The sequence below is a fragment of the Bombus vosnesenskii genome, unplaced genomic scaffold (assembly GCF_011952255.1).
Source record: "Bombus vosnesenskii isolate JDL3184/JDL3185 unplaced genomic scaffold, Bvos_JDL3184-5_v1.1 scf7180000013492, whole genome shotgun sequence".
Taxonomy (NCBI): domain Eukaryota; kingdom Metazoa; phylum Arthropoda; class Insecta; order Hymenoptera; family Apidae; genus Bombus; species Bombus vosnesenskii.
This window is the reverse complement of record NW_022883081.1, coordinates 357722-370361: the sequence shown is the minus strand read 5'-3', so window position 1 is coordinate 370361 and position 12640 is coordinate 357722. Positions and strand designations below refer to the sequence as shown.

The following is a 12640-nucleotide window of genomic DNA, read 5'->3' as shown; positions in this document are numbered from 1 at the left end:
ACGTGTTTAACGGCACTAATATTTATATAAATCATTTATAATTTAAAAATTTATAACAAGCTTTCTTACATTTATTATATAGTTGTAAAAGTAACTTTTAAGGATTCACTCCACAAACCATTTCATAAAGCAATTTTTATAACATCTCATATATTTTTCGTATTGTAATTATTTTTATATAATTTACACTTTACATATTCCATATCGTAATGCAATATATATAACAGACTTCAGAACCAATATAATAATAATATGTATATGTACATAATATCTCAAATATGTTTCCTTGAGTATTAATTATAAGTTGGCACCAGTTTCTGCTAGACATTTCTGTTAATTATTCAATACGGGACTTTGTAAAATATTCTATGAGTGTTTGAATATATTCAACTGAATTCTATACACTACTTAGAATATAAAAAAATGTAACAGTAATAGTGAAAATCTTAAACATAATTTTGGAACATGAAAAGTTTCAAATAGGTTAGAAACGATGGAAGTAGATTTGAAACTTGAATGTTTCAAATGATAAAGGAGTGAAAATATTTTAGAACAGAATGGGGTGGTAATACTAAATTATAAAACATTTATTCATGTGAGAGAATAAAGCTGTATTTATTATGTTATATTGTATAATATAAAATTTCCAAAATGATGCATTATACACCTTGGATCCATCATCAAGCGGTGTTGGACAATCATCAGTGTTATGCACCATATATGACTAATGTGCCATCTTATCCGCACAATAATCATGAGCAACAGCATATTACAGAAGAAGAAAGTGAACAAACAGGAGATGAAATGCACGATACAATTACCTCTGCTACATCAGGAGAGCGCAGTTCTAGTGCTGATATATTTAGATTAGAATTTGCAGCAGCTCAATGGTCTAAACTAGTTTCGAATGCAGAGGGCCTATTTACTAAGCTCATGACAAGTAATATTTTACCTCATACAGAACAAGATCAGATTGAACAATGGCTCTGTATGAAACAAGAGTATGAAGAATGTATTGCTAGTGATGATACAGGTAGTTTACAAGGCTATACAGAAAATGCAAGAAGATCATTGGAAAGAATAGAAGAAGTAACTGAAACTGATGAAAAGACAGATGAATCCGTACATCAAATGGAAAGAAAGATTGACTTAAATTGTTCATCCAGTTCAGAGAGTGAACTGTCTGAAACTAATGATGATGACGATGAAGAAGAGGAAGAAGAAGAAGAGCACAGTGATGTTAGTTCAGAGAATCCAGATTTTTTAGAAAAATTGGACGAATGTATGAATAAACTTAAAATAGAAACGGATAAAATAGTTGATTCCAAAAGAGATGAGTTCAGAGAAACAAATATAGAAATCATTCCATCTATAACAAGATCTATGAATACTAATAATAATTATGTCTCTGCAACTAGACCTGTTCCACTTAGAAATCCAAATTCCAGAAGGAATTCAATGCTTCCTGGTTCTGAAATGTGTAACGAAGTGTTAGCCTTTAACGATAGCCTTAAATCTAACCAAAATCAAATATTAGGTAATAAAACATCAGCATTCGCTAGTATAAGAATCTTAGACAATCGTGAGCCTGAATCATTTATCAATGAAAATATTACAATTCATAATGACAATTCACCGGATTTATTAATTGATGCTTTGAAAACAACAGAAGTGCCCGAACCCATAAAAGAATTAAAAACTCTGACATTAAATAATGAGGCAAAACAAACTCAAGTGAAAAAGATTCAATCAGATTTAGATGGAGCCCATAAACGTATAGAAGAGCTACAAACGACTATTAAAATTAAAGAAAAATTCATTGCAGATATGATAAAAAATTCGGATGCACGCGCTAGCGCAAAACAAAAATTTCAGCGCAAATGGAGTAAATTAGAAGAAGAATATTATAATACAAGAAGCCAACTGGCTCAAGCGGAAAATGCTTGTATCTATAAAGACTCAGAAGAAAAATCTGCTCATAAAAAGGAAATTGAATTATATAAGAACATGGCCATCCATTATGAGAAAAGATTAATGGATATTGAAATGATAAAGCAGATTGCAGGTGATTCTGCTAAAAAAGTACTAGAACTTGAGAGTTCTTTAAATACATCTAAAAAGCAAATGGAGAAATTGAAGAAACAACTAAAAAAAGAAGAAGAACGTAAGAAACAATTAGAAGAGGAATTAGCAGAGGATCAGAAAAAAATACGTGATCTCGAGGAAAAATATAACTTAACTGCCTCCAAATTAAAAGAGATGCAATCGGAAAGTGAGGATGAAAAAAATAACAGTAAATCAAAAACCGATTACTCTGATAAGAAAAAAAATTTGTTAGACGTAAGTGCGAGAATATCACATCTTGATCATGTTTTAAAAGAAAAATCCATGGATTTGGAGAGAACGGCAGACATAGATGAAAAAGAAGCTCTACGTCATGAAATTCGAAACCTTCGACGTACTCGAGATTGTTTAGTAGATGAGAAATGCGATCTAGATGAAAAGTTTCAAAAAGAGAAAACGTTATCTACTGTAGAAGAACGAAAATTATTAGAATGTGGAGAAACTATTGAGGCGATCGATGCTATGATCGAACACAAAAATGAGATGATTTGTGGACGGAAAGGATTCGATGAAAATCAATCACAACGTGAGAAAGGGGAAAGAATGCTAATGGAGAGGTTAGCGAAACTTTCAGATGGTGAAATGAGAACCTTATTCTATAAGTATTTTTTGAAAGTAATCGATTTAAAGGAAAGTTCTAAAAATCTCGAAGTTCAGACAGCTGAATTAGAAGGTCATATAGAGTCCCAAGAATGGCAGATACAGACATTAACAAATGCCCTAAAACAGACTAAATTAGAAGCAGAGAGAAGAATAGTTTTGATGCAAAGAGAACATGAGGAAAAATTACACCTCATGTTTAGGCACTTTGCGGAAGAAACTAGCAGTTCCGGTCATGAAAGATTGGATAAAGATTCTGAGCTTGCGAAATACAAACGTGAAAATAGAACTTTGAGAAAACGGCTAGCTGATGTCGAAGCTCTTTTAAAAGGTCCAACGCCTCCACGTACAGCTAGTCCAGCGAAAATCTCGCAACAAGGGTTAAAACAAATTGCACCGAATAGTCGGCCGACAACCAAAGTAACTAGGCAGCGAAATAAATTGATAATACAAAAAACCACCGACTGCGATAAAAGAAAGAAATGAGTTTTTTTTAACAAAAATAGTCCTTTCTCTGTTTTTCCACAATTAGCATTTATTATTTACTCAATATTTTTTTATCTTTTGTACAGTATTTAACTATTACGTTATTAACTTAATTGAACATACAAAAGTTTATCCATTATAAACGTGCATTTTTTATCATTTGAAAACATATTCAAGCATTTGTGTGTTGTATCACAAATAATCATTTTCAGAAAGCAAAATATCAGTAATTTAGTCCCAATATAAGATAGTCAGTGTGTATAGTTTCATTGTATATTTTTTAATCCTCTCGTTCAATTATCAATTAATATTTATTATATACTCGTAAAATAAATTCAAGTTATAGTATATTCATTAAATCAAGAATATTGAACCTCAATCAAAATAATATTTGCATGTTTCCCAGATCTCAAGAATACGTATAATAAGTAAATAAGTATCAGATATAAATATGATAAATACAACGGTATTTATGTTTTAAAGAAAATAAGGTCCGAATTATTAACATACTCGAATCATTTCAATACTCGTTGTATTAAATATAGTATAAACATTCTACAGTATATCACTGTATGTAACACTGTTAGTAATTCAATTTATTATAATATCGATAAATGTGTTTCACACTTAATAGTGTAAAAATAGACATGATATGGAATAATTTATGTATAAGATTTATGCTCATTGACCTCCGATATATTATTTATTGCAATTTTGTAAATATATTAATAATACGTTAAATACATCATTAACCTTTAACCCTCTGATCCCTCGCTAAAATATTAATGAACAACTTATTTCTAATTCACCATAAAATCGCTAAAATTCCATATGAATACACGAAAGTTATTACAAGGACCGAAAGGATTAATATCCCTTACACTTTCACAAAATGAACGCAGTAAATAAATAATCTATTATTGAAAACGAAATGTGTTCTTCACTTTACAATTAAGTTGCACATGTGAATTCAGAGGATATAACATTTTAAAGCATAAACAGAAGAAAAAAATGAATAAATTTTATAGTCTGAGAAAAAATCTTTGAATTCACACCGTGTCGGAATAACAACTATCCGTAACATAATATAAAATCGACCAAGCAAACTAACAATTAAAGTAGGTCGAAAGCATCATTATTTTACATTTACTATTCGAAGACCGTACTACAGTGAATAGCTTAATCTTTTTATTTTATGCAATAGATGCCATAAATTTATTGGTAAAAATTATATTAAAGGAATCAGTATTGGAAAAGATATCAGTGGACTCAATTTTGATAAAAATTACATTAACGAATTTGGTTTTCAAATAACTAGTTTATAACTATATAAGCTCTTAAAAAAAGTTCCTAAACTGTAGTTTCCGTAGTGTAGTGGTTATCACGTGTGCTTCACACGCACAAGGTCCCCGGTTCGATCCCGGGCGGAAACATGTACCAGATTTTTTATTTTTATTGATATTTTCATTTACAAAATACTATATTATAATGAAATATTTATTTACTTTTTTACTTTTCTATAATATTTTGATTTTTATTTTAGAAATCAATACTTTCCATACATACATTAAAAAATATTAAAAGTATAAGTGGCAATATAGATAATTAATATATTTCACTATAAATTCAAATTTACTAGTATATAATAGAATTATCTTTTTTTTATATATATTAGGTTAGAGGACGAAGTATAAAATCAGATGTAATTGTATAAAAACATATATATTTACATTGTATAAGACGTCGCTTTCATGTGTCAGGATGGCCGAGCGGTCTAAGGCGCCAGACTCAAGGTTGTTACCTTATCAGTTTTCAAATATCTGATCTCAATGTGCCTTCTGGTCTCCATCTGGAGGCGTGGGTTCGAATCCCACTCCTGACAAATTTTTTGCAGTTTTTGATAAATTTCTAAGGCTAAAAACATAATTTAGCTATCTTAACATTTTATAAAGATACTTTTGAAGCACTCCAGCTATAGGCAGCGCGAGAATCCCGTGTTCAATTCTCAATGCGAAATGCTAACTTTTTTTATCCTATAAAAGTGAGAAAATAATGTTAATTGTTCATAGATTATTGTAAAAAGCTACAGCGAAACAAAATAATTAATTGTCCTAAATTCATAATTATTTTATTTCGCAATAACGCGCGTGTATGTGTATGTTGCATCATTATTGTGATCTTGTCAGATAATATATTTTAAATTGTAAATTCGATTCAATGACATACAATTAATTTCTAACACTGAGAAAGATATTCATAAAGATAAAATTTATATAAATTATGTTACTCTTTACATTTATAGTTAGAAAATCAATATTACGTTTCCGAGGTGTGACCTTGTTTGTTTTGCATATCACATAACAGTACGAAAATACATACACACTGGATCAAAATTCAAGTCACATAAAACTAATGCTTCAGTATCACTATCAACGCACTCAAATGTACTCCAATTACGGAACTAATTTATTACTAAACTAAAATTATCTGCCAGTAGCAGAATCATAAATATGAATGATTGCAATGAAAAAATTGTAAATATTATACAGTTCATACATGTACTATACGTTATAATTAGAAAACGTAAAAATGCGAAGAAGCGAGTTGGAACGCTAATACAGAATAAGGTCGAACAGACTGTATACGTATTGATTCATCCTCTAACCTTTCTGTTGCCTATGCAAGAAAGATTCTAAGGAAACAAGTTTTTACAAAATTAACATTCTCCTAACCCCCACCTCGTGTAAATCTAAAACAATAAGTTCAAAAAAGAACAACCAAACACGCTACGTGTGTTTGTTTACCTCTACTGATTCGATTCATTAGACTAACTGTATGTTGATTTCATCAAATATGTATAAAATTAATTTTACAATTCGCAAGTTAATAATTTATCAATATCAATAAATTCTTTTACACAATAAAAACATGTATTACTAAAATATATTATATAAACATTAGAAACTATACCTGATATGTTCTCAAGTATTTCAATGATAAAGAAGCCAAAATCGTCAAATCCGGTATGGTCTAGTGGCTAGGATACCTGGCTCTCACCCAGGAGGCTCGGGTTCGATTCCCGGTACCGGAAAATTTTTTTTAACTTTATACATTAAACTAAACAAATAAATTACTTTTATCATTATATTCATTCTATAGGCATTTAAAGCTATCGATTAAAAATAGATGGCAATAAAAATGGTAACAATAGAATAATATTATTCGTGCGATTCTGTTCCTTTTACTTCGAGAGGACCTAGAATAGTCAAGAAAGCACTTTTATTTGACGTTAGTGGAACAGACATGCATTAGCTACTGTACAACATGTAATACACAATAAAATTGTTGCTCCGTATCACTTTGCTTTAGACTGTCACTATTCTCCGTGCCAAGTTGTAGTAAAACGTGTCTTTGCCCGTCTATCGGTATGCAATTACTGCCACTTCTATCGACATTCGCGGAAGTGACGTGGGGACCCAACACGTGTAGCACGATCGAGTCTATAATTCCGAAAATCGGCCGCAATTTTCTTAAGAGGCATCGTGTCAGATTGATTGAAAATAACCGATGATACATGCCAGAGTTAAAGTACATACATAGTATGTAGGTATATACTATATACTCACACGATACGGATGACTTGGTGACTTTACCTATGAGAAAACATTTTTATTCTTTGAGTCGTGGGAGAACAAGCTACATTAAGATGGCTCAAGAGCCAGGTCACGAATGGATGAAACCCTTTCGAAAATTAATAAATCTTGAGATTAGCTATATTAAGTGAGAATCGTGATAATAAATTTGTCGTTCATATATACAGTTTCTCGACCGGTATAACTGTTATGAATAATAGTAGAATTACTGATAGGAAATTTATTAATTATTATCAAGAATATTTATGAAATGATATACATATTTAATGAAGCAAGTGCACCGTTTTGTTTATAGGTACAGTGGCCTCGGAGAAATTGATTCAAGTTCAGCGTTTTTAAACCGTGCCTACTTCGTATACAAGATATGGATGCTGATAGCTATGTACATCTTCGCAATCACTCTGTTCCTGGATATTTATGTGAACCGGGACAACTTACCGATCAGCACCGACGATGGCTGTATTTTTGCAGGAATTTTCGTTGTTATATATAAGGCGATGAATTTGCAATTTCATCAGAAAGGAATAACCAGACTATTGGACGAAACGTTAAAATGTACCGACGATCTCTGCGAATTTTCCGGTGAGTAGAAACAATTTAAAATTAGACACATTTGATGAAAAGCGCGCAATCTAATTATCGCATAATATGCCATAAATTATGCTATGTTTTGTGACATAACTGTAAGAGTTTTTATTGGAATATCTTCGGATCCAAACCTCTCAATCTCATTTGTATACAAGACAGTGATGGGGAAAAATGTAAAGTTTTGTTTTTTTACATAAAATTTGGAGTTAAAGATCAGATTGAACAAAAAAATTGTTTGGCTGATTCTATAGCTAATATTTGATATTTATACATAATAATTAACATTTGCCGTAAACATTACTACATGAAATGATCGATAACGTTTGCTTTAAACAATTATTCGTGCAATATTTCATGAAGTGACATCGATATGTTTTGTGACATAGCTCAATGCACTTCATACTTTACCATTTCACTCCATCGACGCGGTAGATTACACGAACTGTCTCTTGTGGAGAGGGTATGCCTCTTGTTAGGTGAAAACAAGAGCATAGACGGAGAGACGTATCTTGGATACTAAAGTGACGCAGCGAATGACGTCCGCTGAGATCATTAATTCAGGTCTATTTGATCACTTTTTCACGGCCCATTCTGCCAATCTTTTTCACAGCGTTTTTCCGTCAAGCATTCTCTACCAGGGACTTATTCAGAATTACTCGGCACATTTCACGTTGTCGTGTCTTGCATACTTGCCTTTTGCAATATGCAACATTTCAACTAGACTTGTTCGCTTGTTTCTATAGCGACATTCTTTCGTACGCTAGCTAACTAAAACTATGAAATATCAGCACCGAGTTATCTACTGGTCTTCTCTAGTTAATTAACTATACGATATTCTTTATAGAAGTCGAATATATCAAGGAAATTATCGAAAAGCATCAAGTACAAAGTAAAATGATATTCTATGGGTTTACCGCGTTAGGATCTATATTAGGAACCGCTCTGTTATTTTTCTCACCGATGGAGGACGGTTTGTTGATCAGAGCAAAGTATCCTTTCAATACTACGATATCACCTTGGCACGAGATAAGTTTGGTTATAGAAACGTGCGCTGTTTTCGGCGGTTTATTGGGAATAATTGGAATAGACAGTTTTGTGCTTATGATCTGCACTTTGCTTACTGTATTATTCGATATGTTGAATGTAAATTTTGAAAATTGTGGAATCGAAACGAAGGAGCATGTAAGAAAATGATATTTGATCCTTAGCATGTATACGTGTCTTACTATGTCTTTCATATTCGGGCTAATTAGAACATAACATAACGAACAAAACATGAGGTTTTACTTTATACTATTCACTATATGTGTAACATATTTAAACAGATTATTTATCAAAAATTGTATAATAATTTTAATTTAGAATATACAAAGACGTCATGTGATTCGTTTGAAAATTGTTTAGGAACTATTAACTGAAAAACCCATTGAATGTGAAAGATCCACATTTACGCTTTAAGGGTACCATAAACACGTTTACAGCGCGGGTTAATTTTCATTTATAACGTGTCAAATCTTCATTGTATCGTGAACTTGTCTTTACAGACGGTCGAGAGTTATGACGAACGCATTCACGCGAATATTCGTTTCAATAGAAAGAAACTGAACAATAGATTTCTCTACCGGTATAAGACGTGCTTTCAATTTTATCAGCGGTTAGTGTGTATGACCAACGATTACAACAAACTTTTCAACTTGAGTATGTTCATTCAGATGCTTTCGAGTACTTCGATTATTTGCCTGAGTGGTTTCCAGGCTGTCGTGGTAAGACATGATGGTCGAATGTACTGATCAGATCGTGATAGATTTGCATCGTTCGTACAGGTCGGAGGGCAAAGCTCAGACGTCATGAAGTTCGGAATTTATCTGAGCGCAGCCATATCTCAACTCTTGTACATCTGTTGGATTGGAAACGAGCTGAACTATGCGGTAAGGGTTAATTAGATGCATCGATTAACACGTCCCGTATCGTGCATAACGCTTACTCAGAAAGCAAAACTTTTTTTTAGAAAATTTCATGTAAACAGATAAAAGATAAACAAATTACTTAAACTTTCAACTGTAAAAATTCGACAAATAAGAATTCGAACAATATAAATTTTAGTAATTTGAAATATTTTTACCAATATGAAATTGTTGTTTACTCGATGATACTCATGAATATAAACAGATAATTTAAGAATATGGACGAAAGAAATGAAATTGGAAGTATCGCAGCACGATACGTGTTAAGAGGAATTTTCTAAAAATGAGGAATTTTAAATGATAAATTATCGTTCAGAGCTGGACGCTTGACAGAAGCCAGTGGCTCTCAGGCTGGAATAACGAACGTTTAACCAATATCGTGAAAATGTTCACGTTGTCCACGATGTTCACCAGACGGTCGATAACTTTAAAAGCCAGTGTATTTTACGTGTTGTCTCTGGAAACTTTTATCACGGTACGTAGACGTCGACAAAGTTACGATAATACACCTTTGTATTACAATACCAGTATTTTCTTCAACATTCTTATTGCAGATCATAAGGAGATCTTATTCAATTTATACTTTATTGAACAACATGCAAGTAACGGATCATTAACTCTGTAATTCTATGTTTACCATATTGCACAATCTGTAAGGCGATTTTTTAACCAATAAGATTACGGATATAAAGACGAGGTATGTATCATATTATGCGATCTTGCTTGGACAAAAACAATGTACGGGACTGACCTGATACGTTGGTGTACCTGTGTGGCTAAAAAGCAAGAATAGATATCCTATTTTTGGAAATTTCATAATCGTTAAAGTTCTTGGCAACCTGTTCTCTCGTCACGCTTACGGCGATCCCCTGTAGCTTCAGGCCAGCAACCTTGCAAATTATGGTCGACGGAACTCTCCTCTCGTACATCGCGAATTTACCGATTCGTTCTATTTATGCTCGGTAATATGCGTTCAATGGTAATCGGGAACAGCTGCAATTTTCACTTTGTTAGCCGGAAATATTTTTGCACGTTCGCTGTTGCCACAGATACATAAACATCCGCAATCTAATTATTATTTCCTTAAGTTCTTCTGACTGTATAGCGTACCTCACCAAGCTCGCTATCGAAAAGCCTCCTTGCCTCATACCGTTATTCAATTTATCTGCCAACGCGTCCTGCGATTAACAGCTTCCAGAGAACCTATGCTTAGTTGTTCAATCGCCACTCAAAGGTGCACCTAGAAGGTGCTCGCGAATTATCGATAATTACATTCATTGTCAATCATCTATAGCTAATACAAGCGTCGAAATTCCAAGTATTGTCACGTACGATCGAACCCTGCTCATCTGTCGACTCCAATCAAACGAAAATACGTTTGCCTGGTGTAAATTGGCTAGCGATCGTCGCGCGACTAATTTATGATTAAGTATAGATGCTACCATGCGTCTATGAAGTACCGTGCAAATCGTTTACGTGTGGTCGTTAACGTCTGACGCTGTTATTTGGCCTAAAGACGGTAGAAATTCGACGTTAATCAAATAGCGAACCCTTTTTATTGCCTCGTGCCTGTCGTTAACTGACTGGATCCCTTGAAATACGAGAACGCTCGTGTCGTACGGTGTACGCGGCGCGTTTCTACACTCAATCTCTGGCTCCTCATCTGACCGATGACTATCTGTCTTGATTTATAGTGCTCTACCTGCTTCGTACAGGGAGTTCCATGTAACTAGACCGGTATAAATATTTCAGTTATTCTCGTTGACGAAAAGACGTGTCCAAGGAAGAAAGAATCTCGTTTCTTGAAAGACAATTTTTTTTATAATATATATAGGTAACAGCTGGACGTTGTGAAGTATCGGATGTACTCGTTATAAACGAGGTAGTTTGTGTAGCGTGGTGTACTTATGCTCTTAGCTATTATCTAATTGCTTTTCACGGATACGAACGACGAAATGAAATAGCGTTTTTAATATTAGAATTACCAACAACTAGAGTATAGAACTCGTACCAAAGAAATCGAAATGAAAGATATATATTTTAGAAGAAATCACTCGGACCCTCAAAGACTATTGTGAGTCTATAAAATCTCCACGATCAATTACAGATTGATTGCTCTTGGACTTTTACTTCTAGTGAAGTAGTTTTTAATAAGAAATTCATCCTACCAAGGTAGGAGTTCTATTTGCATGTTCTTTTTAATTAAAAATGAATTGAAGTAATAAATCGTATTAGACGAAAGATAGTAAATTCACGGCAACAGAATCTCTATTCATCTGTACAGAAGTATCATCCATTCATTGGGTTTTATAACAATAGTATCCAGATTTTGTAACAGCTGCTCTTAGATGATCCTCCTCTTGTTCACAAAAGAGAACAAATTGAATCTTTTTTTTTAGAGCAATTCCAAATCAATTTCACTAAGGAGCGAAAGGTAGCGACATTGACATTCAATCAAACTAGTTTCGCAAGCAGATGCCAGTAATCGAAAAATAATTAGATATACAATCGTCTAAACTTGAACCAGTCAGGCATAACTTGTCGTATGCTGCAAGGTAGCAGCATCACCTAAGAAGGAAAAGAAGAAACGATGTCGTTGTTCTGGCAGCCATTCCATTGGCACTTGCTTCCTAGACAGATGGTCGCTTTACCACATGTTACCTAACTGTAGACCTGCTTTAAGTACCATTTCTGCCGTTGGTATCGTGCGTTTCTTCGCCAGAGCCTTGAACTACGCTTTGTTGCCGTCGCGATTTCTTGCGTTCCTGTTTCTTTTCCTGGAGGAAACGTACTAATCATCCGCGTTCACGTTGTTCGTGACGTTTCTTGCCATTTTCACGCGACCATGCACACTTCTGTTGCATTATATGTTTCGCTTGTTTCCGTTTTACCGTCTTTCTAAAACCGTGTCAATGAATTCCTCGAAAATAGCAGAGAACGTTAGACGAATAGAAAAATTCTGTCAGTTCCTGTACCTATTTATTTACCAATAGACAGAACTTTCGTACCTATTCAATACCAATTGAAAATTATTCGTCTGTAACGTTGATCTTATCTTCGATATTAACGTATTCACATTACACGAAACATTATTACCTGTTGAAAGTAATACATTTTTGAAATCGAAATATTCCTCGTTGTACCATTCAAAAGAGACAGATATTTTATAAAAACATTTTATTACATTTTTGCATTTATATTACAAATTAATTAAGTTAATAAATA

The 12640-nt window shown here is 33.2% G+C and overlaps 2 protein-coding genes and 3 non-coding genes across 5 annotated transcripts; all 5 read left to right on the top strand.

Annotated features, from left to right (window-relative positions):
- The first annotated feature begins 283 nt into the window (after positions 1 to 283).
- On the top strand, positions 284 to 4124 carry LOC117238393 (kinesin-like protein costa). The gene has a single exon (XM_033503265.1). It carries the CDS (start codon positions 652 to 654, stop codon positions 3208 to 3210), a length of 2559 nt encoding a protein of 852 aa, XP_033359156.1. The 5' UTR covers positions 284 to 651; the 3' UTR covers positions 3211 to 4124.
- Positions 4125 to 4570: 446 nt separating this feature from the next.
- On the top strand, positions 4571 to 4643 carry Trnav-cac. Its single transcript has one exon. It is a non-coding gene; the product is annotated as a tRNA-Val (tRNA).
- Positions 4644 to 4965: 322 nt separating this feature from the next.
- Positions 4966 to 5092, top strand: Trnal-caa. The gene is made up of 2 exons: positions 4966 to 5003; positions 5058 to 5092. It is a non-coding gene; the product is annotated as a tRNA-Leu (tRNA).
- A 1137-nt stretch (positions 5093 to 6229) lies between these two features.
- Trnae-cuc lies at positions 6230 to 6301 on the top strand. The gene has a single exon. It is a non-coding gene; the product is annotated as a tRNA-Glu (tRNA).
- Positions 6302 to 6916: 615 nt separating this feature from the next.
- On the top strand, positions 6917 to 10104 carry LOC117238398 (odorant receptor Or1-like). Its single transcript, XM_033503270.1, has 7 exons — positions 6917 to 6990; positions 7159 to 7445; positions 8296 to 8633; positions 8933 to 9214; positions 9275 to 9379; positions 9732 to 9890; positions 9970 to 10104. The coding sequence occupies exons 1-7, from the start codon at positions 6917 to 6919 to the stop codon at positions 10030 to 10032; spliced, it is 1308 nt and encodes a 435-aa protein (XP_033359161.1). The 3' UTR covers positions 10033 to 10104.
- The last annotated feature ends 2536 nt before the right edge of the window (positions 10105 to 12640 follow it).

What these genes read in the sequence shown, in the direction of transcription:
- LOC117238398 (XM_033503270.1), top strand. Translation starts at nt 6,917, where the DNA reads ATGGCTCAAGAGCCAGGTCACGAATGGATGAAACCCTTTCGAAAATTA. An exon ending in GAATCGAAACGAAGGAGCAT is followed by an intron (nt 8,634 to 8,932) that starts GTAAGAAAATGA and finishes ACACGTTTACAG; the next exon opens with CGCGGGTTAATTTTCATTTA. An exon ending in GAAACGAGCTGAACTATGCG is followed by an intron (nt 9,380 to 9,731) that starts GTAAGGGTTAAT and finishes ATTATCGTTCAG; the next exon opens with AGCTGGACGCTTGACAGAAG.
- LOC117238393 (XM_033503265.1), top strand. Translation starts at nt 652, where the DNA reads ATGATGCATTATACACCTTGGATCCATCATCAAGCGGTGTTGGACAAT.